This window comes from Scyliorhinus torazame, chromosome 2 (assembly GCF_047496885.1).
Source record: "Scyliorhinus torazame isolate Kashiwa2021f chromosome 2, sScyTor2.1, whole genome shotgun sequence".
Lineage (NCBI taxonomy): Eukaryota > Metazoa > Chordata > Chondrichthyes > Carcharhiniformes > Scyliorhinidae > Scyliorhinus > Scyliorhinus torazame.
Window position 1 is genome coordinate 173,398,382 of NC_092708.1, and position 22,447 is coordinate 173,420,828.

Here is a 22,447-nt window from a genome sequence, read left to right on the forward strand (position 1 = left end):
GGGGAAAGAAAATCTTATTTTTAAATAAATTTAAAGTGTTTTTTTTCCAATTAAGAGACAACTTGGCATGGCCAATCCACCTTTGCACATCTTTGAGTTGTGGGGGTGAGGCCCCCGCAGACACGGGGAGAATGTTCAAAATCCACCTGTCAGTGACCCGGGGCCGGGATCGAACCTGGGCGCTATGAAGCAGCAGTGCTAACAACTGATTTGTTGGGTGTTCTGGATCACATACAGGTCACCAACACTTGAAGTAGTGCAACACTTTTATTAAAAGGTTAACTATTTAAACATACTTGAACTGTGGGTAAATACGATACTAGCTTTAACTAAAGACCTTTGCCTTGTCCTAACCAGTTGATGCACATGGTGAATGTCTGTGTTGCTGACTGTGAGCTCTGTCCTCCTAGCTAGCTGCTACTCGAATGAGCGGGAACTCTGATGCCCCCTGTCTTTATAGTGCGTGTGCTCTCACTGGTGATTGGCTGCGGTGTTGTGCATGTTGATTGGTCCCACTGTGTGTCCATCAGTGAGTGTCTGCACTATGATATACTGGTGTATATTATGACATCCCCCCCTTTTATTTAAAAAAATGTGCCTGCGTGACAATAAATAGTGTGTGGTGAATGTTCCTGACTACATGTGTGCAAAATATTTACAGGACTATGTACATAAAACTAAGCTATTTACATGGGAAGGTGCCTGGTGCAGAAAAAAAGTGTGTCACACAAATAACGAGATGAACACTATGTATAAACCACTTGAACAATTAAACGGAAGAACAGAACGGGCCAGAGAGTCCATTAGTGCACAAAGTTCACAAATTAAGTCTCTGAGGTGGGCGACGAATTCTGGTTGACCGCCTCAAGGGTGGGTCGGGAGCCGCCGGCTGAGGAGCGGGCTGGATTGCGTCAGAGGGAGGAGGATGCAGAGTAACCGGAATCGCCGCATAGTCCAGGTCAGGGACAACAGGAGGACGTGGCACTGGCAGAGGATCATGCAGCGAGTGCGGAACGAGACGAAGGGCACGTCGATTACGGCGCAGAATGGGACCATCCGGCAGACAAACCAGGAACGAGCGGGGAGCCACCTGTCGAAGAACAACAGCAGTTGCAGACCAGCCACCATCCGGAAGATGGATGCGGACGTTGTCATCTGGAGCCAGAGCAGGGAGATCAACTGCACGGGAGTCATGAGCCGCCTTGTGCTATGCACGAGACAGCTGCATTCGTTGAAGGACCGGAACTTGGTCGAGGTTTGGGACATGAATGGACGGCACCGTCGCCTCAGGGTGCGACCCATGAGCAGCTGGGCTGGCGACAGACCAGTGGACAGTGGGGCCGAGCGATAGGCCAGCTGGGCGAGGTAGAAGTCGGATCCCGCATCGGCAGCCTTGCAGAGGAGCCGTTTAACGATGTGGACGCCCTTTTCCGCTTTGCCGTTGGATTGGGGGTACAGGGGACTGGATGCCACATGCACAAAGTTGTACCTCCTGGCAAAGTTGGACCATTCCTGGCTTGCGCAGCAGGGGCCATTGTCCGACATCACAGTGAGTGGGAGGCCGTGACGAGCAAAGGTGTCCTTACAGGCATGGATGACTGCAGACGATATGATGTCGTGCAAACGTACCACCTCCAGGTAGTTTGAAAATTAGTCTACAATCAGAACATAGTCCCTGCCCAGCGCGTGGAACAGGTCGATGCCGACCTTGGACCAAGGGGACGTGACCAACTCATGGGGCTGTAGGGTCTCACGTGGTTGGGCCGGCTGGAACCGCTGACAGGTGGGGCAGTTGAGCACTGTGTTGGCGACGTCGTCATTGATGCCGGGCCAGTACACTGCCTCTCGGGCCCGTCGGAGGCACTTCTCCACGCCAACATGGCCCTCGTGTAGCTGTTCCAAGACAAGCTGGCGCATGCTGTGCGGGATAACAATGCGGTCCAGCTTCAGAAGGACACCATTGACTACCGCCAGATCATCTCTGATGTAGAACTGCGGGCATTGGCCCATGAGCCACCCGTCTGTTAGGTGGCGCATGACACGCTGTAGCAGGGGGTCAGCTGCCGTCTCGCGCCGAATTTGGACGAGGTTTTCATCCGTGGCCGGTAGATTGGAGGCCACGAAGGCCACATGGGCATCAACCTGGCAGATGAACCCCTCTGGGTCACACGGGGTGTTGACTGCCCTGGACAGAGCGTCGGCTATGATCAGGTCTTTGGCCGGGGTGAATACGAGCTGGAAGTCATATCGCCGGAGTTTGAGCAGAATGCGCTGGAGGCGAGGCGTCATGTCGTTCAAGTCTTTTTGCATTATATTGACCAGCGGGCGATGGTCGGTCTCGACGGTGAATTGGGAAAGGCCGTACACATAATCATGAAACTTGACGACACATGTCAAAAGGCCCAGGCACTCCTTTTCGATCTGCACGTAGTGCTGTTCCGTGGGGGTCATGGCGCATGATGCATATGCAACGGGGGCCCATGATGAGGCCTCATCGCGATGCAGGAGCACTGCCCCGATGCCAGATTGGCTGGCATCGGTCAAAACCTTTGTCTCTTATGCTGGATCAAAAAAGGCCAATACCGGGGCCGTGGTAAGTTTGGTTTTAAGTTCTATCCATTCGCTCCCGTGTGCAGGAAGCCATTGGAAGTCTGTCGTCTTCCTGACCAGGTTCCTGAGAGCTGTGGTATGAGAGGCGAGGTTAGGGATGAACTTCCCTAGGAAGTTGACCATGCCCAGAAATCGGAGGACCGCCTTCTTGTCCTCTGGCTTTTTCATGGCTGTGATGGCAGCCACCCTGTCCGCATCCGGCCGCACACCCAACTGGGAGATGTGGTCCCCTAGAAACTTGAGTTCCGTCTGGCTGAAGGAGCATTTGGCTCTCTTGAGGCGTAGGCCCTGCTCCCGTATGTGTTTGAACACGCGCTGGAGGCGACTGATATGCTCCTGCGGGGTGGTGGACCAAATGATTATGTCGTCGACATAGACACAAACACCTTCAATGCCTTCCATCATTTGTTCCATGATCCTGTGGAACACTTCTGATGCCGATATGATCCCAAACAGCATCCTGTTGTAACAATATCTGCCAAAGGGGTGTTAAAGGTACACAGTTTCCTGCTGGATCTGTCCAGTTGAATTTGCCAGAATCCTTTCGAGGTTTCAAGTTTGGTGAAGAGCTTGGCGCGAGCCATCTCGCATGTGATCTCTTCATGCTTGGGGATTCGGTAATGGTCCCTCATTATGTTGCGATTCAGATCCTTTGGATCAATGCAGATTCTGAGCTCGCCGGAAGGCTTTTTTTACGCACACCATGGAACTGACCCAGTCAGTTGGTTCCGTAACTCTGGAGATCACTCCTTGGTCTTGGAGGTGCTGCAGCTGCTGTTTGAGGCGGTCCTTGAGGGGTGCTGGGACTCTGTGAGGTGCATGCACCACAGGCGTGGCGTTCTGTTTGAGTATGATCTTGTAAGTATATGGGAGCGTGCCCATGCCTTCGAAGACGTCACGGTGCTGGTCGATGATGGCATTGAGTTGCGCCCTGAAGTCAGCATCCTGGAAGGCAGACGTGTCATCAGGAGAGAGAGAATGAACTCTTTGAATGAGGTTTAGCAGCTTTCACGCCTGTGCGCCAAGCAGAGAGTCCTTCGAGGAGCCCACGATCTCGAAAGGAAGGATGGCTTTTCGTGACTTATGCGTCACTTCGAGTTGGCATGAGTCGGTAGCAGGAAAGATGTTGCCATTGTAGTCCAATAGCTGGCAGGCCGATGGAAGAATGGTTGGTTTGACACGAAGGCTTTGGAAAGCAGACCACGCCATGAGATTGGCGGGGACAGCCTGTTTTTCGTTATGATACCGACTGGGAAAGGCGCCTTCGGGTCCTCGGTGTCACTGCTGTGTGGGAGGTCGGAATCGGACTCGTTGACCGTGGTTTGAATTGCCCGAACATTCCTGCGAGGCTGGCTGAAGCGATATGAATTGGAAGGCTGAGCTGCTCGACAGCAGGTAGCATAGTGGCCAAGTCTTCCACATCATAGGCATTGTCGAGATTTTGCGGGACATTGCCGCTTTAAATGGGTGGAGCCACAGTTGCCGCACGTCGTGATGTCAGCACGTTTGCTGCACCACCGTGCATGCGCGGTGCGGTCATGCGTGGTGCGCGCCTGCACATTACGTTCCTCCACGTCGCTGTCCCCTCGTTTGGTGCGTACAAGTGCGGGAGTCCGCGAAAAGCGCGTGAAATGGCCGCCCTCATCCAGGCTGAGGCCCTGGAGGTGCTCAATCACTTGGACCCGTTCCGCCTCGTGGGGACCTTGCCGCGCCATTTCAGCCGCTTGTATATGGGAGTACCGACTGCTGGCATTTTCATGTAGGACACAGGTCTCGATGGCGGTCGCTAGGGTGAGTTGCTTTACTTTGAGGAGCTGCTGATGTAGGGGTCCGACTGAACACCGAAAACGAGCTGGTCGCGTATCATGTAGTCGGAGGTGGGCCTGTAGCTGCAAGATTTAATGAGGCTCCATGGGCTTCTCACCGCAAATGACGACTCACCAGTCAATTCGCTGGGACCGCAGTCACCAGCACCCCCACCCTCTTGCTAACAAGGTCGAGCAGCACCTAAACAGCCCTTGCACAGCAAACCCCACCCAGTTTGCAGCCATGGCATTGAGGCGACCGGCCACAAGATTTGGAGATGCAGATTTGGGGAGGCTTCTAGATGCAGTTGAGGCCAGGAGGCATGTCCTGTTCCCTCAAGGGGTCCAGAAGGTGAGCCACAGGGCAGCCGAAGGTAGCGATGACAGAACAGGCCAGTCCTAAGTGAAGCAGGCATTTATGAGAGCCTCCCTGCCACCTGTCCTGCAGCCTCAGGCTGGTCCTTCGGTTCATCCGCCTCATCGTCCTTGTTCTCCTCCTCCTCCTCGGAGTGGCCACATGTTCCTCATCTCCCACTTCCAGCACATCGCCCCGCTGCTGTGCCATGTTGTGGAGGACATAGCTGACCACCACAAAACGGACGACCTTCTGGGCGGTGTACTGCAGGGCTGCTCACCACCTTGAACTTTTATGCCTTATGATCATTCCGGGACTCAAGCGGGTACCTGTGTGGCATCTCTCAGGCCATAGCCCACAGGTACATCCGACAGGTAATTGATGCCCTGTTTGCCCAGGCAGAAAACTTTGACATGGACCAAGCCAAACAAGATGCCTGGGCAGCAGGATTCTCCGCCATTGCTGGGATGCCCCAGATCCAGGGGCTGGCAAACTGCACGCTTGTCACCTTGTGCTTACCGGGCCATCTGAGAGTGCCCTATGTTAACAGAAGATACATCCTGGGGCAGTCAGACATCCGAGGACCATCATCGAGGACCACCCCAGGATGGCCGGTTGGCTCTTGGGGAAAAGGGGAACCCGCTGAGGACCTGGCTACTCACCACCAAAAAGAATTCAATCAAATTTGTGAGGCAAGACCTTCCTTTAACAAACCCATGCTGACTATCCCTGACGAGTCCATGCCTTTCTATATGGAAGTTAATCCTATCTCTCAGAATTGATTCTACTAATTTGCCCACCACTGACATAAGACTAACTGGTCTATCATTGTTCGGCATTTCCTTTGATCCCTTTTTAAACAATGGTACAACGTTTGCATTTCTCCAGTCCTCTGGTACCTCCCCTGTGTCTAATGAGGATTGGAAAATCAACGTCCGAGCATCTGCTACCTGCTCCCTGACCTCCTTCAGTAGCCTCAGAAACAATCCATTTGGCCCTGGCAACGTATCAACTTTCAAGGATTTCAGTCATTCAAGTGCTTCCTCTCTATGATTATCCAATCCAGTATCTCACAGTGTTCCTCCTGGACTACTATATCTGCTTCATCCATTTCCTTTGAGACAAAATATTCATTTAAAACCCTTCCCATAGCCTCTGCATCTAAAAACAAGTTCCCTTCTTCATCTCGGATAGGTCACAATTTTTCCTTCGGTTCTAAGAGACTCCAAGAGACCCTGGGCTGGATTCTTCTGCCCCGCCTGCTGCAAGGACCCCACGGACGAGAGGCGGACAATGGAGAAGTCCATTGACCTCGGGCGGGATTCTCCAGTCGCCGGGCGGACGAGGCCGGAGAATCCTGCCCTCTGTCTCTTTCTACCTGTTTATTGCTACTTACATGCAGGTGGAAGATTCCCTTTTATGAACTGTTAATTGTTAACTGCATGTTTATTCTTTTGTCGTGCCATTCTTATTTATCTCTTCCTCCCACTTCTCAACTTGTGTATTTAGCCTCTTTCTTGCTTGAAGAATTCAGGGATATTTTACATGCCTTTTGCCATTTAACTCCATTTAAGTTATTTCCTGTCCTCTGTACTGTACCCTAATTGTTGACAGAGAAGAGAGTTGAACAACTTCCAGACTTTCCACCTTGTCAACACTGAGCCAACATAAAAACACCAATTAACAAATGCTTCAACTTCCCTTTCCTGTCTCTTACAAAATGTTTGTGACATGCCTGCTGTATTTCACCCCCCCAAGTGTTCCAAAGCCTTAAAATGACATCACAAATATTTATATAATTATGCTTACAAGAGGACATTAAATTGCTTAATCTGCTCATTTACTGAAGGCATTAACTCATTTAAAAATAATTTACTGGCAAACTAATTAATTTATCTTAAAGTCATTAAGTGTCCAAGGAATAATCTATGCCTGGTGTAATTTCAAGACATAACTGTTAAGGATTTCTCCAAATGTCAAATCACAATGTTGAACCCATCACTAACCCTCTGGCTTATAGTTTTATTTGTGTTTTATTTTTGTTTTCATTTTACTCTGTTCCTCAGAGGATTTTAAGGATGCATTTTTTCAATGTTCTGCGTTCACAGGAAAATTCACCCGGCGAGGGAGTTCCGATACAGCAACAGAAATGGAAAGCATGAGTGCGAGGCATTCCCATTCCCATCACACCTTGCTGAGTGACATACCTGATCACTCCAACAGTCACGGAGACAACGCAGTGAAAGAAGGTAAGATGTATGCTCAGTAACGCTGTAGCCATCCTGGGGTACATTTTGGGCACAGTTGATAAATGCTAGTGTGGTGAACCACTGTAATAGGAGATGTAAGGTAGGACCTGCACTACAGGTTCGCCGGTAGCTCCTGCCGGCTGGCTCCGCCCACTGAGAACTGCATAAATATGTATGACCTCCAGTGCCCTGCCATTTCGCGAGCTGCAGCAGGAGGCCACGCATCTGACTGTAATAAAGCCACAGTTGTACCCAACTTTGTGCAACTGATCGTGCATCAATTTATTACAGTCAGATTTTCCACAGAATGGATATCCGAATTAAGCCCGATCGCCTGCAGCTGGATCCGCACTCGCCCGACGCCAGGAAAGACTTTACTCACTGGCTAGCATGTTTTGAGGTCTACATCAACGCGGCGGACCCCGCGCCAACGGAGGCTCAGAAGATAAACGTCCTGTACTCCAGACTGAGCTCCAACGTGTTCCCGTTGATCCAAGACGCCACAAATTACACAAAAGCATCGGAACTCCTTAAGGAACACTACGCGCAGAAGACGAACACTCTCTTCGCCGGGCATGTACTCGCCACCCGCTCGCAAGTACCTGGTGAGTCCATCGAAGACTTCTGGCGGGCCCTAGTTCCACTCGTCAGGGACTGTGACTGTCAGGCCGTCACGGCTGCCGAACACTGAATCTCCTCATGCGCGATGCCTTCGTGACGGGGATTGCGTCGGACCGCATCCGAGAACGATTGCTGGAAGGGGCCACGCTCGAACTGGCGGAGACGAAAACTTTGGCGCTCTCCATGACGGTCGCATCCCGTAACGTACAATCGTACATCTCCCGCCGCGCTGCCCACTCTTCTCCTTCCTACCCCTCCCGGACCCCGCCGACGACCTCCTCAGCCGGGGCCCTGCCTTCCCAATGCACCTGTCGCGCCCGCTATCGCCCCCTCCCCCACGCCAGATGCACAATGGGAGTCGCCATCTTCTCCTCCCGGGTCCATGTGCGACCAATGGGCGTTGCCATCTTGTCCCGAGACCACAATGTGCGCACCATGGGTCTTGTCCCCCACAGGGTCTCCGGACATCCCGACATCGGAACCGCACACGCTCGCCACCCGAAGCATCCGATGGCTACCCGCAGCTCGCTTCGATGACGCTGGACCAATCTCGCCCGCACAACCTGGCCACCGCGTTGACAACGGTTAAAATCAACGGCCACGCGACCTCGTGCCTGCTGGACCCCGGATTGCAAACCCGTCGCCACCAGGAGCAGATGGTACAGCGCCCAGGACAGGACCTTCATCAGGTCTAAGGTCCAGCGGCTGCTGCGGGACGGTATCATCGAGGCCAGCAACTGCCCCTGAAGAGCCCAAGTGGTAGTGGTGAAAACCGGGGAGAAAAACAGGATGGTCGTTGACTACAGTCAGACCATCAATCGGTGCACGCAGCTCGACGTGTACCCCCTCCCACGCATATCTGATATAGTCAATCAAATTGCACAATACTGGGTCTTCTCGACAGTGGACCTGAAATCTGCCTACCACCAGCTCCCCATCCGTAAGGCGGACCACCCATACACTGCGTTCAAAGCAGACGGCCGCCTTTACCACTTTCTTAGGGTTCCCTTCGGCGTCACCAACGGGTCTCGGTCTTCCAACGGGAGATGGACCGAATGGTTGACCGATACGGACTGCAGGCCACCTTCCCGTACCTGGACAATGTCACCAGCTGCGGCCACGACCAGCAGGACCACGACGCTAACCTTTCCAAATTTCTCCACTCGGCCACTCTCCTCAACCTCATGTGTAACAAGGAGAAGTGCGTGCTCAGCACAAGCCGATTAGCCATCCTCGGCTATGTGGTCCAGAACGGAGTTCTGGGGCCCGACCCCGATCGTATGCGCCCCCTCATGGAACTCCCTCTCCCCCACTGCCCAAAGGCCCTCAAACAATGCCTGGGGTTCTTTTTGTATTACGCCCAGTGGGTCCCAAACTATGCGGACAAGGCCCACCCACTCATTCAATCCACCATTTTCCCCATTGACGGCCAAGGCTCACCAGGCTTTCAACCGTATCAAGGCCGACATCGCCACGGCCGCGATGCACGCGGTTGACGAGACGCTTCCCTTCCAAGTCGAGAGTGATGCATCAGACGTCACTCTGGCCGCCACCCTCAACTAGGCAGGCAGGCCCGTGGCATTCTTTTCCCACACCCTCCATGCCTCCGAAATTCGGCACTCCTCCTTCGAAAAGGAGGGTCAAGCCATCGTTGGAGCTGTGCGGCATTGGAGGCATTACCTGGCCGGCAGGGGATTCACTCTCCTCACTGACCAACGATCGGTTGCCTTTATGTTTCGTAACACACAGCGGGGCAAGATCAAAAACGATAAAATCTTGAGGTGGAGGATCAAGCTCTCCACCTACAACTACGAGATTTTGTATCGCCCCCGTAAGCTCAACGGGCCCCCCGATGCCCTATCCCGAGGTACATGTGCCAGCGCACAAGTGGACCGACTCTGGACCCTGCACGACAATCTCTGTCACCCAGGAGTCACCCGTTTTTACCACATCATTAAGGCCCGCAATCTGCCCTACTCCATCAAGGAAGTCAGGGCTATCACCAGAGACTGCCAGGTCTGCGTGGAGTGTAAACCGCACTTCTACCAGCCAGACCGTGCGCGCCTGGTGAAGGCCTCCCGCCCCTTTGAACGCCTCAGCGTGGACTTCAAAGGGCCCCTCCCCTCCACCGACCGCAGCACGTACTTCCTCAGTGTGGTCGACGAATATTCAAATTCCCCTTTGCCGTCCCATGCCCTGATATGACGTCTGCCACCGTCATCAAAGCCCTCGACACCATCATCAAAGCCCTCAACACCATCTTCGCTCTGTTCGGTTTCCCCACCTACGTCCACAGCGACCGGGGCTCCTCATTTATGAGCGATGAGCTGCGCCAGTTCCTGCTCAACAGGTGCATTGCCTCGAGCAGGACGACCAGCTACAACCCCCGGGGAAACGGGCAGGTGGAGCGGGAGAATGGGACGGTCTGCAAGGCCGTCCAGCTGGCCCTACGGTCCAGAAATCTCCCGGCCTCCCGCTGGCAGGAGATCCTCCCCAACACACTTCGCTCCATTCGGTCGCTCCTGTACACTGCGACCAACGAAACCCCCTATGAACGTCTCTTTGCCTTCCCCAGGAAGTCCACCTCTGGGGTTTCGCTCCCAACGTGGCTGGCAGCTCCAGGATCCATTCTCCTCCATAGACACGTGCGACTCTACAAGGCGGACCCGTTGGTTGAGAGGCTACAGATACACCACGCCAACCCGCAGTACGCTTATGTAGCGTACCCCGACGGCCGCCAAGACACAGTCTCCCTCAGGGACCTGGCACCAGCTGGTTCCACCTCCCCCCCCCTGCCCCGGCGCCACCCTCCCCCCGGTGCACCCCACCGCAGCCCCCGCTCCAGGACAATCCGTCCTCCCCTTGCTCCCACCCGGGGATGAAGAGGATTTCGACACGCTCCCCGAGTCACCGAAGACCAAGTCGAAGTCTGAGTCACCACCAGCACCGCGGAGCTCTCGACGACAGATCAAGGCACCGGACCGCCTAAATTTGTAATATTCTCTGCGATTTTTAAAACCAATCTGTATGTATATAGTTCTCCACCACCCCCGCTGGACTCATTTTTAACAGTGGGTGAATGTGGTAGTCACCACTGATGTATTATACTGTATATGGGTTTTACGGTAAGACCCCTGTATTACAGGTATGGGGGTAAATCCCTGCCTGCTGGCTCCGCCCAGTAGGGGGAGTATAAATATGTGTGCTCTCCGAACAGCAGCCATTTCGTCAGCTTCTGTGGGAGGCCACACATCTCTGTGTAATAAAGCCTTGATTACATTCTACTCTCGTCTCGTTGTAATTGATAGTGCATCAGTTATGGTACGTGCCGGGGAGGGGGATGGGGTGGGGGTCCGTGCCGGGGAGGAGGATGGGGGGGGTCCGTGCCGGGGAGGAGGTTGGGGTCCGTGCCGGGGAGGGGGATGGGGAGTCCGTGCCGGGGAGGGGGATGGGGGGGTCTGTGCCGGGGAGGGGGATGGGGGGTCCGTGCCGGGGAGGAGGATGGGGGGGTCCGTGACGGGGAGGGGGATGGGGGGGTCCGTGCCGGGGAGGGGGATGGGGGGTCCGTGCCGGGGAGGAGGTTGGGGTCCGTGCCGGGGAGGGGGACGGGGGGTCCGTGCCGGGGAGGGGGATGGGGGGGTCCGTGCCGGGGAGGAGGATGGGGGGGGGAGTCCGTGCCGGGGAGGAGGTTGGGGTCCGTGCCGGGGAGGGGGATGGGGTGGTCCGTGCCAGGGAGGGGGGTTGCGAGGGCAAGTGAGTTGATCCACCTGGCCAGGTGCCAGCCTCCAACATTTGGACCCATGCGGTCCATGCCACCTGGCTGGGGGGAAGGAGGGGATATGGGCAATGATGACATGTCGTTCCCCCCCCCCCCCCACCAGGCCGTCATGTTTTCCGATCATCCAGCGATGTTGGCCGCCGTGGCGGCAGCCGCTAATGTCCATGTTGCCCTGGATGAGGAGTAGGAGGAGGAGCGTGCCAGAGAGGCGGCGCAGGCTGCCGCAGAGGGGCAGGCGGCAGCCGCCCAGGCTGGAGGGACACCTGACCGACAGGACGAGGAGGGGGAGGAGGGTGTCGCGGCCCCACGGCAACGGAGGCACCCGAGGGCGCCCCGTGTGTACCGGCCCCGGCAGTCATACCAGGACCTCACGGACCGGGAATGCAGGAGGAGACTCCGGATGAGGCGGGAAACCGTGGCACACATCTGCCACCTGCTGTCACCGCGTGGCACTGGCGGGGGACACCCTCTGCCCGTGTCCGTCAAGGTTACGGTGGCCCTGAACTTTTATTCAACGGGGTCATTCCAGGCACCGAATGGGGACCTGTCCGGCATATCGCAGACATCGGTGCATCGGTGCATCCGGGCAGTGACAGATGCCCTATATGCCATGGCGCACCGCTACATCCGCTTCCCTGTGGACCGGGCCAGCCAAGATGCCCGGGCCGTGGGCTTCTCTGCCGTGGCCGGGTTCCCCATGGTCCAGGGCGCGATCGATGGGATGCACGTCGCCGTGCGGCCACCTGCAGATAACAGGGCCGTGTTCACCAATAGGAAGGGGACCTATTCGATGAACGTACAGGTGGTCTGCGACCACCGCATGATGATCCTGCAAGTCTGCGCCCGTTACCCAGGCAGTGTACACGACTCATATGTGTTGTCGCGGTCATCCATCCCCAGTATGTACGAGGGACGCCATCCCCGGCTGAGGGGCTGGTTGCTGGGCAACAGGGGCTACCCATTGCGATCGTGGCTGATGACGCCTATACGGAGGCCACGCAATGAGGCGGAGAACCGCTACAATGATGCCCATGTAGCGACAAGGGGAGTGATAGAGAGGTGTTTTGGCGTGCTGAAGATGCGTTTCAGGTGCCTGGACCTCTCTGGGGGCGCCCTCCAGTATCGGTCAGATATGGTCGGCCGCATCATTGTGGTGTGCTGCGTCCTGCACAACATAGCCCAGCAGAGGGGCAATGTGCCGCAGGCAGAGGAGGGCGGAGTGGAGGAGCAGCAGGAAGAGGCGCAGTCCTCCCCAGATGAGGGGGATGGGGGCAATGGTCAGGGCAGACGGGGTAGACACAGGCGGGTGGCTGTCCACCGTTACCGGCTGGCCCAGCGGGCACGGGACAGACTGATAGCCGCCCGCTTCACTGACTAGATGGGCGTGGGAATCGGGTAGTATGGCCACAGACCGCACACCATGGCAACAGCCGACCACCCCCACCCCCCACCCATCCACCCACCCAGCACCCTCACCCCCCTCCCCAACCCCACCCACCCCACCCGCATGCACATCACCCCCCTCCCATTGCCGATCCACCTGCGGCACAACGGGCCGGGCTCACACAGTTGCGGGTGGACGCGTGTCTATTGCAGGCCATGGAGGATGATGACAACCCGCCCTGCGGTGAGCTCCTGGCTCCACATCGTTGGACTATGTCTGACCCATGGCCACAGTACCACCATCCACCCGGACCATCCCTGCATGCGGCTGTGACACTGCAGCGCACGGTCCCGTCCTCTGCCCGGGGGGATGTTGATGGCGGCCCAGGGGGAAGGGGGCAGGCTCACCTGGGGCTGAGGTAAGACCACCCCTCACACACACACTTGCGCTCAACGTACATGACACCCCCGCACGCTTTGGACAGAGCACAAAGGCAGCTTCTGTAGGTGTAACATTGACTTTAATAACCAAAGGAGTTCATGCACGTGCCCTAGCCCCTAAAACTCATCTGTGCCCTGCACCCGTGCCAACTTACTCAGTGTCTAATTGTTTGGCCTTATGGGCCCTTTGACTACGTCTACGTGGTTCCCCAGACGGTACAGCAGAACTGGAGGTGGACTCCTGTGATTCCTGCCCTCTGACACGGGATCCCTTTGGCGGCCGTTTCCTGGGGCGTCCTGGCCTAGATGGGCCAGGCTGCGAACCGGGCGACTGGGATGGCGAGCTGCCAGCCTGTCCTGCCCGTTGCCCACCCGATGCACCTGGGACGGAAGGGGAGGAGTCAGAGGTGTCGCGGTGTTCCGGGACCTCCCCTACAGGGAGAGCCGGGACGGACCACACCACCTCCTCCTCCCTCGGGGTGCCCGGTGGCCCCCAGGCCTCTACATGGGTAGGGGATGCGAACGGACTGGCCATTCGACGCCCCCCCGACATCTTGCGCTGCAAGTCCTGGAGGCCCGTGCTGGTATCGACAGGGGTCTGCAGGTTTGCAGCCATGGAGCCCAGGGGGTTGGCAAACCCTGTCTGTGACAGTGTGACGCCGGCTCGCACATGGCCACTGGCGCCGATGCCCTCAGCGATGGCCTGCTGAGACTGGGCCATGGCCTGCAGAGACTGGGCCATGGCCTGCAGAGACTGGGCTATGGCCTGCTGAGACTGGGCTATGGTGTTGAGCGCCTCTGCCATCTGGCGCTGGCACTGGCTCATGGCCTCCTGTGAGAGGGCAGCCGTGTCCTGGGCCACAGACGCCGCCTGCACGGAAAGCCCCAGGCCTCGCAAACCGTTCCCCATGTCTGACACCGTCGCACCCATTGCCTCCACCGCGGACGCCAACCGTGCGGTGTCAGCCTGGGTGGCACGCATGACCAGCACCACTTCCAGCTCCTGGACGCGGGTGGCCGTCACCCTCTTCACTCGTCTCCGGGTCGGTGGTTGCATCGGATCTATGTGTGGGTGTGGAAACTCCAGGAACCCGGGATCCATCTGGGTGGCAGATGTTCGCTTGGGCTAGGCTGCCCTCCGACCGCCCAGCCCCTCTGCTGCTCCTACGTCCACCTGCTGTACCGGGACGGCTGTGTTGTGCGCACCAGTGAGTGTACCAGACGCCTCATCACTAAAGTGCCCAACCGAGGTGAGTGTTTCTGCGATGGTGGAGGGTGTTGGTGACAGCAGTGGCGTTGTGTCGTGCTCTTCGTCCCACTCTGAGTCCATGGCACTTTGGGGTGGGGGTTCGTCTCCACCCATCCACTCTGAGTCACTGTCTGGTATTTCGTCTTCCTGGGTAGTGCTGTCCCGGATAGGGGTGTCCTGGGTAGTGCTGTCCCGGGTAGGGGTGTCCTGGGTAGTGGTGTCCTGGGTAGTGGTGTCCTGGGTAGTGGTGTCCTGGGTAGAGGTGTCCTGGGTAGTGGTGTCCTGGCTCGGATGTGACGGGGGCCTGTGGCTGCCCCCCTCGTCGCTGGGTGGTCGCTCCCGCACGTGATGGGGGTGTCGTCTCCCTGTTGCTCCAGGTCTCTCCGTCTCCTGTGGTGTGCGAGGGGCATCCTGCGGGCGTCGCATGCTGGAGGGTCCGGGTCTCTCTGTCTCCCGTGGCCTCCGAGGGGCATCCTGCGGGCGTCGCATGCTGGAGGGTCCGGGTCTCTCTGTCTCCCGTGGCCTCCGAGGGGCATCCTGCGGGCATCGCATGCTGGAGGGTCCGGGTCCCTCTGTCTCCCGTGGCCTCCGAGGGGCATCCTGCAGGCGGTCTGCATCTGCGGGGATGGGTGCCTGGACGTTTGGTCCTGCGATACACGATGAAGCATACATGGTTCGACACGCAGGCAGTGATCAGGTGATATGGGGGAGGGGGGATATGGGGATGGGCTGTCGGTGGCTCACTTGCTAGTACGCCCCCGACCTCTGCATCAGCAACCTCCCGGTCCTCAGGTCCGCCAGCCAGTTCCAGGGCCCTCTCCTCGTGTTCGGTCAGTGGCCTCTCATCAGCGGGGCCTCCTCCAGTCCTCACATGCTCCCTATTGTTGTGTGCGCGCTTCTCCTGTTGGGGGGGGGTGGTGGGTGGGGGTGGTGGCAGGGGTAAAAGGCAACAGTGTTAGGCAGGTATATGAATGCACGCCATCGGTTGCGCGTGCATTGCAGAGGTTAAGGTTAGGGCTGGATTCACTTGGGGATATGGGGAGGGGGGATATGGGGGAGGGGGGATATGGGGAGGGGGGATATGGGGCGGGGGATACGGCGGATATGTGGAGGGGGGATATGGGGGAGGGGGATATGGGGGAGGTGGGATATGGGGAGGGGGGATATGGGGGATATGGGGGAGGGTGGATATGGGGGATATGGGGAGGGGGGATATGGGGGAGGGGGGATATGGGGGAGGGGGATATGGGGGAGGGGGGATATGGGGGAGGGGGGATATGGGTGGGCTCACCCTGCCTGCTCTAACGTGGTCGTTCACCTTCTTGTGGCACTGGGTGCTTGTCCGTGGTGTCAGGGCCACAGCGGTGACGGCCTCTGCCACCTCCCTCCACAGACGCCGGCTGTGGCGTGGGGCAACTCTGCGGCCGTGCCCGGGATACAGGGCGTCCCTCCTCTGCTCCACCACATCCAGGAGCGCCTCCACATCCCGTGACTGGAACGTCGGGCTGAGCGGCGGCCAGCCATCCAGTCGGGTGTTCCGGTCGGGTGTTCCGGTCGGGTGGGGGGGAGCAGAGCGGCCTTATGAGCCGTCACGCCATGCGGCGTGTATGACGCTGCACGGCGTGAACCACGTGCGCAGGCGCGGATCCCGTTACGTCGCTGCTAGCCCATTTCGGGCCGGAGACTTTTGACCCATTTTTCCGGCGTGACGCAAGTCGGATTTGCGCCGTTTTTTGCGCCGATCGGAGGACTTTGCGCCGATAACGGAGAATTTCGCCCCAGTTTCTGCCTGTTTTTGGCTCATTCATACTGTGCAGCAGGAGCTAGAGCCCCGACCGAGGCTTGTCTGAAGCTGAGACTTGGGCAATATCTGATTAATTCTGACAAGTTGCAAATCACTTGAAACAATTTGCTGATTTCCTCCCATTCTTTTCTGTGATGTGAGTACTGCTGGCAAAGTCTCCATCTGTTGCCCATCCCTGATTACCCTTGAGAAGGTGGTGGGGAGCTGCTTTCTTGAATAACTGCAGTCCAAGTGGTGCAGGTGCACCCACAGTGCCGCTGGGAAGGGTGAGCAGACTTCCGGACAGTCTCGTGAAATTGGACTTATTACCTCACTTGAGAACCAAACAACATTAAGCTCAATATTGCCTAAGGTTTCTTTACTCAAAGTCTTTGAAAGTAAATTTAATGTACCCAATTATTTTTTTTCCAATTAAGGGGCAATTTAGCGTGGCCAATCCACCTACTCTGCACATCTTTGGGTTGTGGGGGTGAGACCCACGCAGACATGTGGAGAATATGCAACCTTCACACGGACAAGGACCGGGGCCAGGACTAAACCTGGGTCCTCGTCGCCGTGAGACAGCAGCATTGACCACTGTGCCACCGTGCCACCCGGGCAACCTATATTACTAGTGTAGTCTATTGGATAAATATTTTTTGTAATTTGTAATTTGGAAAATTCCTAAAACTGAATTGAGTGTGTCCATATTTTAACCAACTTCCTGGAAAACATGGATGAAGTTAAAATTCAGAATTCTGTGATGAAGGGCTTGCCAATATTGATCTGTTTAATTGAAAGGGCAAGTATTTGTTGCACTTTTTCTGAGGTCCCTGATTTGATGTTATGTCTGCTGAAATCTATTTCTGGGAAACTAATCTGAAATTTAAGGATTGGAATATGTCATGGAAATGATAATAAAGACAAATTCCTCGAGGTTCAATTTAAGGAAATTTATTTACACAAATATATTTGCGGAGAGAGTGTGTTCTGGTTGCCTAGCCAGTCCACCGCACTCTGAGATTCGATTGAAGAAAGCATATTTTTATAGTCTGAAATAACAGCTTGAAGTAAACAGCCATGTTTATATTAAATAGACCTTGGAAAGTACGTAAGATGAAATATGTAGTACGTATGTTCTTGCCCTTGGCTAAAAGCAACTCGAGTACACATTTTGTTATCTTTTGGAGGACAATGTGTTTTCATATTAAGGCCGAGACCAAAATATTAAGCAGTATTTCGTTTATGTTACCTGACCTGATGGGGGCAGCACGGTAGCCTTGTGGATAGCACAATTGCTTCACAGCTCCAGGGTCCCAGGTTCGATTCCAGCTTGGGTCACTGTCTGTGCGGAGTCTGCACATCCTCCCCGTGTGTGCGTGGGTTTCCTCCGGGTGCTCCGGTTTCCTCCCACAGTCCAAAGATGTGCGGGTTAGGTGGATTGGCCATGATAAATTGCCCTTAGTGTCAAAAATTGCCCTTAGTGTTGGGTGGGGTTGCTGGGTTATGGGGATAGGGTGGTGGTATTGACCTTGGGTAGGGTGCTCTTTCCAAGAGCCGGTGCAGACTCGATGGGCTGAATGGCCTCCTTCTGCACTGTAAATTCTATGAATCTATGACCTACTTATTTTCGTTCAAAAGCAGTGTTGAACTATAGTCAAGCATTTCCCAGCATGCTTCTCAGTTGGCAACTCATTAATTTCCCTTTCACAGAATAGGAGAAGGAATAAGTAGTGGCATGCACCGTTTGCATTGTCTCAGGACATTCTGGGTCATTATATTATGTTTTAAATCTAAAATATTAGCAATTGAGTGAAAACTTACGAAGCGTAATCTTATATTTTGCAGTGAGATCACAGATTTCCACGATCACTGTAGCCACTTTCAACACCACCGTAGCATCGTTCAACGTGGGATATTCCGATTTCTTCAGTGAACACATGCGAAAGCTATGTAACCAAGTGGCTATACCTGAATTGACCCATGAGCCACTGGCATGTGCTAACTTGCCCCGCAGTCTGACTGATTCCTGTATAAACTACAGCAGCCTGGAACAAACCGAGAACATGGAAGGATCCAACTATTTTATCAAGAAAAACGGGATGCTTGATCTTGGGGTAATGTTTTAAAATAATAAAACCAAATGTAACATGACTTTGGGAAGTGCAGTAAGGTATGAAGAATTAAGATTTCAATGATTCAGGATTTAAATGATTCAGGAAGACCAAAATTATGTTTAATGAAAATGATATCCATTTTCTGATTATCGACAATATACCCTCAATTTGGAGTTGCTTTCTCCAAATTCTCTATCAATTTGAATCATACAAAATGGTATTTTTATCAAAATTGCTCAGTTTGAGTTACTACTCACCTTTCATTCCTTTGTCCCTTTCTCCCCTTCCCCTCCCCCACATCTACATCTGTTACTGTTTACCCTCTGATGTTGGTTTCTCTGCAGTTTGGCCTTTCACACCTTTTGTTCTCTCAGGGGACTGCAATTAGCACTCTTTCCCTTTGATTCCTGTGTCTATTAGCATCCCATTTCCCTGGGTTTCTGTGGCTATGACTCATCTTTCATTCTCCCTCCACAGTATGTCAGGTGGTACCTCTTTTTAAAAATGCGTGCGTTATCAAACGGCTGCAGTGATGTCAGTGTGTGTGTGGAACTGGGCTCTGCTCTGCTTTTTACTTTTGTTTTGTGCTGAAAGCAGGTTTTGGCTCTGTTTAGTTTTGCTTTCAGTTGGAGAGCTGCGTGTGAACCAAGCAGAAGTGTGTATTGATCTTTCTCTCTACAAGCTAAAGAATGTCTCCAGATCACTTGATGATTTCAAAGCAGTACCTGTTTCTGTAGAGAATTTAAACCTACTGTCTTTATTTAAAAAGGGTTTAACGTATGGATGTTGCCAGGAAAGGTATTAAGGGTTACCTATAGAGTATTGTATCTGTGGCGTTTTGTGTGTTGGTAGTTGATAAGATGTTTACTGTGTATAAAATGTGAACTGGATCCATAGAATAAACAATGTTTTTGTTTAAAAATACTTTTAGGTCTCTGTTGCATCACACCTGTAAAGTGGGCCCTTGTGCTCCGCATAACCAAAATCTATTAAAAGTTGTGGGTCAGGTGAACTCCATGGTATACTTTGGTGTTCTCTAAACCCTGGCCCATAGTAAGTATAAATATTTCCCACTTTCTCTGTCTTTAGCTTTGACAAAGGGTCATTTGGACTCGAAATGTTAGCTCTTTTATCTCCCTACAGATGCTGCCAGACCTGCTGAGATTTTCCAGCATTTTCTTTTTGGTGAGTGGACTGGGTGTTGGTGGGGGATGTTTAAGGTAGTCAGGGTGTGTAAAATGGTTAGGCGATTCAAGGCCTATAGGTGAGCTGTGGATTCCGTCAGATGCAACGGGCTAAGGCTCTTTAGGAATGCCGACTGTCAACCTGCCCACTCTGGTCTCCGCCCGCCTCCAGGCCACTAGATCCCTCCTCCTGGCAGCCTCAAGACAGAGGCAGGATCATTATTGTGGAATTAGTTCTGTTGGAGGGAAGAAAAACCTCCAAGTTTGTTCTTGACCGCGTGGTGTTGGTAAAACTTCGTTTAATTTGGAAAAACTGTGTACACACAGGACAGATAGATTCTGCGACTATCTTGTAGCTCACAAAAGCCAGCTCAGCCTGTCCTCAGAATTACATGCATATATATTTAAAGTTGTTCGGAGTCACAAGCAGGTATTGACGTCACTGAATCATTCGGAACAATACAAAGTGATCAGTATGCATATTTTCTGGTCCCTGTAATGGGAAAACGATTAAAGAATACAATATTTCCTTGCAATCTCATGGGTTTGTGCTTAACATATTTAACTTCTAGAAGAGGTGCAAATGTGTTGGACAATGGATCCCTTAGACTTACTGGGGCCTCCTGTGTTTCCCTTTTCATATTCAAATGCTCTGTGAGTTGATTAAATCATTTCCAATGTGGGTGACTTTAACCCCTTGCTTGCTGGTTTTCCCTTGGTATATGTTAACCCCTTGCCTGCTGGTTTGCCCTTGACCTGTGCTATTACAATACTTTGAGACATCTTTATTATACCAATCCTGACACACATAGCAATTTCTTCCGCTAACAGTTCCATTTCCTAATTCTGCGTCCGACATGAAAATCCACCACCATCTTTGACTTGCTTTTGTACCTGCAGTATTTATATGGCTGGCCCAGTTAAGTTTCTGGTCAATGCTAACCTGAAGATATTGATAACGGACAATTTATGATGGTGAATTATTACCAGCTAAGTCTATTGAATGTCAAGGGAAGGTGATTGAACTGTCTGTTGTTGGCATTGATCTTGCCTGGTACTTGTGTGACACAAATGTTGCGTACCATTCGTCAGCCCAGGCCTGTATGTTGCCCAGGTCTTGCTACATACGGACAACAGGGACTGTTTCACTCTCTGAGGAACTGAATGGAACTGAACACCATGCAATTATTAGTGGACATGCTTACTTCTGATATTATAATGGAGAGAAAGTTATTGATGAAGCGCTGAAGATGATTGAGAGCAGGTCAATGTCCTGAGAACTCCTACTGTGATGTCTTGGGGCTGTGATATTTGGCCTACAACAACCACAACCATCTTCCTTTGCGGTAGGCATGACTCCAACTGTGAATAGTTTCACCCCGATTCCCTCTACATTAATGTCTATGCCATCCATTTGTAGGTCTAGCAAAACATCACAATTTTTTTTGTGGTTTGGTAACCTCCTCAGTGTTGTGAACAATTTTGTTACTCTGCTGAAAATGGATTTCTCAGTTGTATCCCTATACTTTTTTTGGAAGTCACTGCAGTCCAGTTGGTGCACTCAACAGTGGCTCGTGACAAATAATTTCAAATAGGCCTGGTTTTGCATGGGGGTATGCACCATGCTAACATGTCTGCCTTTCACCCTCTGCAGATAGTGGACTTTGGAATCAAACCAGGAATGGTGGCCTTCATCCTGGCTGCCGCAGCCGAGGGGGATGCACTGAGGCTGTACGAGCAGGAGTTGCTCAGGGAGGCTCCTGCAGCTGCGGTGCGTGCCCTAGAGGAATAGGAGACAGCTGGTGAGGATGGAGAGCCTGCCATTCAACAGGGTGAGGAGGTGGGAAGAAGGTGCCACATTGGCCCCATGTGTACCGGCAGCCCCTGTCATTCAATGACCTGCCAGAATGGGCATGCCGTCGAAGACTCCGGCTGAGCAGGGCAAAATCGTGCGACATATCTGCCGGATCACGGCGCACCTGGAACCGTGGGGATGTGGGGGAGGATACCTGCTCCCAGTGGCCATCAAGGTGACAGTCACCCTGAACCTTTACGCCACGGGGTCCTTCCAGGTGTCAAGTGGGAACCTGTCCGGGATCTTGAAGACCTCAGTGTAGAGGTGCATCTGCACCATTATGGAGGCCCGATATGCCTGGTTGGCACAATATATCAAATTCAATGTTGACCGAACTCACAGGAATCCTGGGCAGCGGGGTATAGGATGGGACTGATCGACGGGGTGCATGCCCCTATGAGTGCACCAACTGGACCGGTCTTCACAAACCGAAAGGGGTTCCACTCAATGAACATATAGCTGCCGTGTGACCTTGAGATGCACATCATGCACGCCTGTGCCCGATAGCAGGGCAGTGTGTACGATGCCTTCATCCTGGCACACTCGACGGTTCCTGACACCTTCGAGACGCACTCCCAGGTGAGAGATTGACTCTTGGGCGACAGGGGTTAACCCATGCGGTCGTGGCTGATGACGCCATCCGGAGGCCACAGACCGATGTGGAGACCACTCCAACGACACCCACGCAGCAACCAGGGGCGTAATCGAGCGGTGCTCCAGCAGCCTGAAGATGCGGTTCAGATGCCTAGGTCGCTCTGGAGGGGCCGTCCAATAGAGCGCTGGGAGTGTCGTGGTTGCCTGCATCCTCCACAACATCGAGCAGCAGAGGGCAGACATGCTGAAGGAGGGGGATGAATGTCTGCCCATGCCCGATGAGGAGGAGGCAGAGGAGGGCCAGGATGGGCAAGCATGTGGCCCGGGCAGACACAGAAGTCTGCAATGTGTGCGCCAGCGCCGACATGAACAGGGCATTCTAGGGGACCTGGCCACAGAAGGAACATCCCATCCCACCCCCGC

General features: G+C 53.9%; 1 protein-coding gene across 5 annotated transcripts in view; it reads left to right on the top strand.

The window, feature by feature from the left end:
• Positions 1–22,447, top strand: part of unc80 (unc-80 homolog (C. elegans)) — a 599,468-nt gene that overhangs the window by 135,199 nt on the left and 441,822 nt on the right. For all 5 annotated transcript variants that reach the window (XM_072480367.1, XM_072480341.1, XM_072480351.1 and 2 more), the window contains exons 11-12: positions 6,879–7,019; positions 18,123–18,391. In XM_072480367.1, the coding sequence (XP_072336468.1) occupies positions 6,879–7,019; positions 18,123–18,391 (410 nt within the window). The remainder of the gene's footprint in view (positions 1–6,878; positions 7,020–18,122; positions 18,392–22,447) is intronic.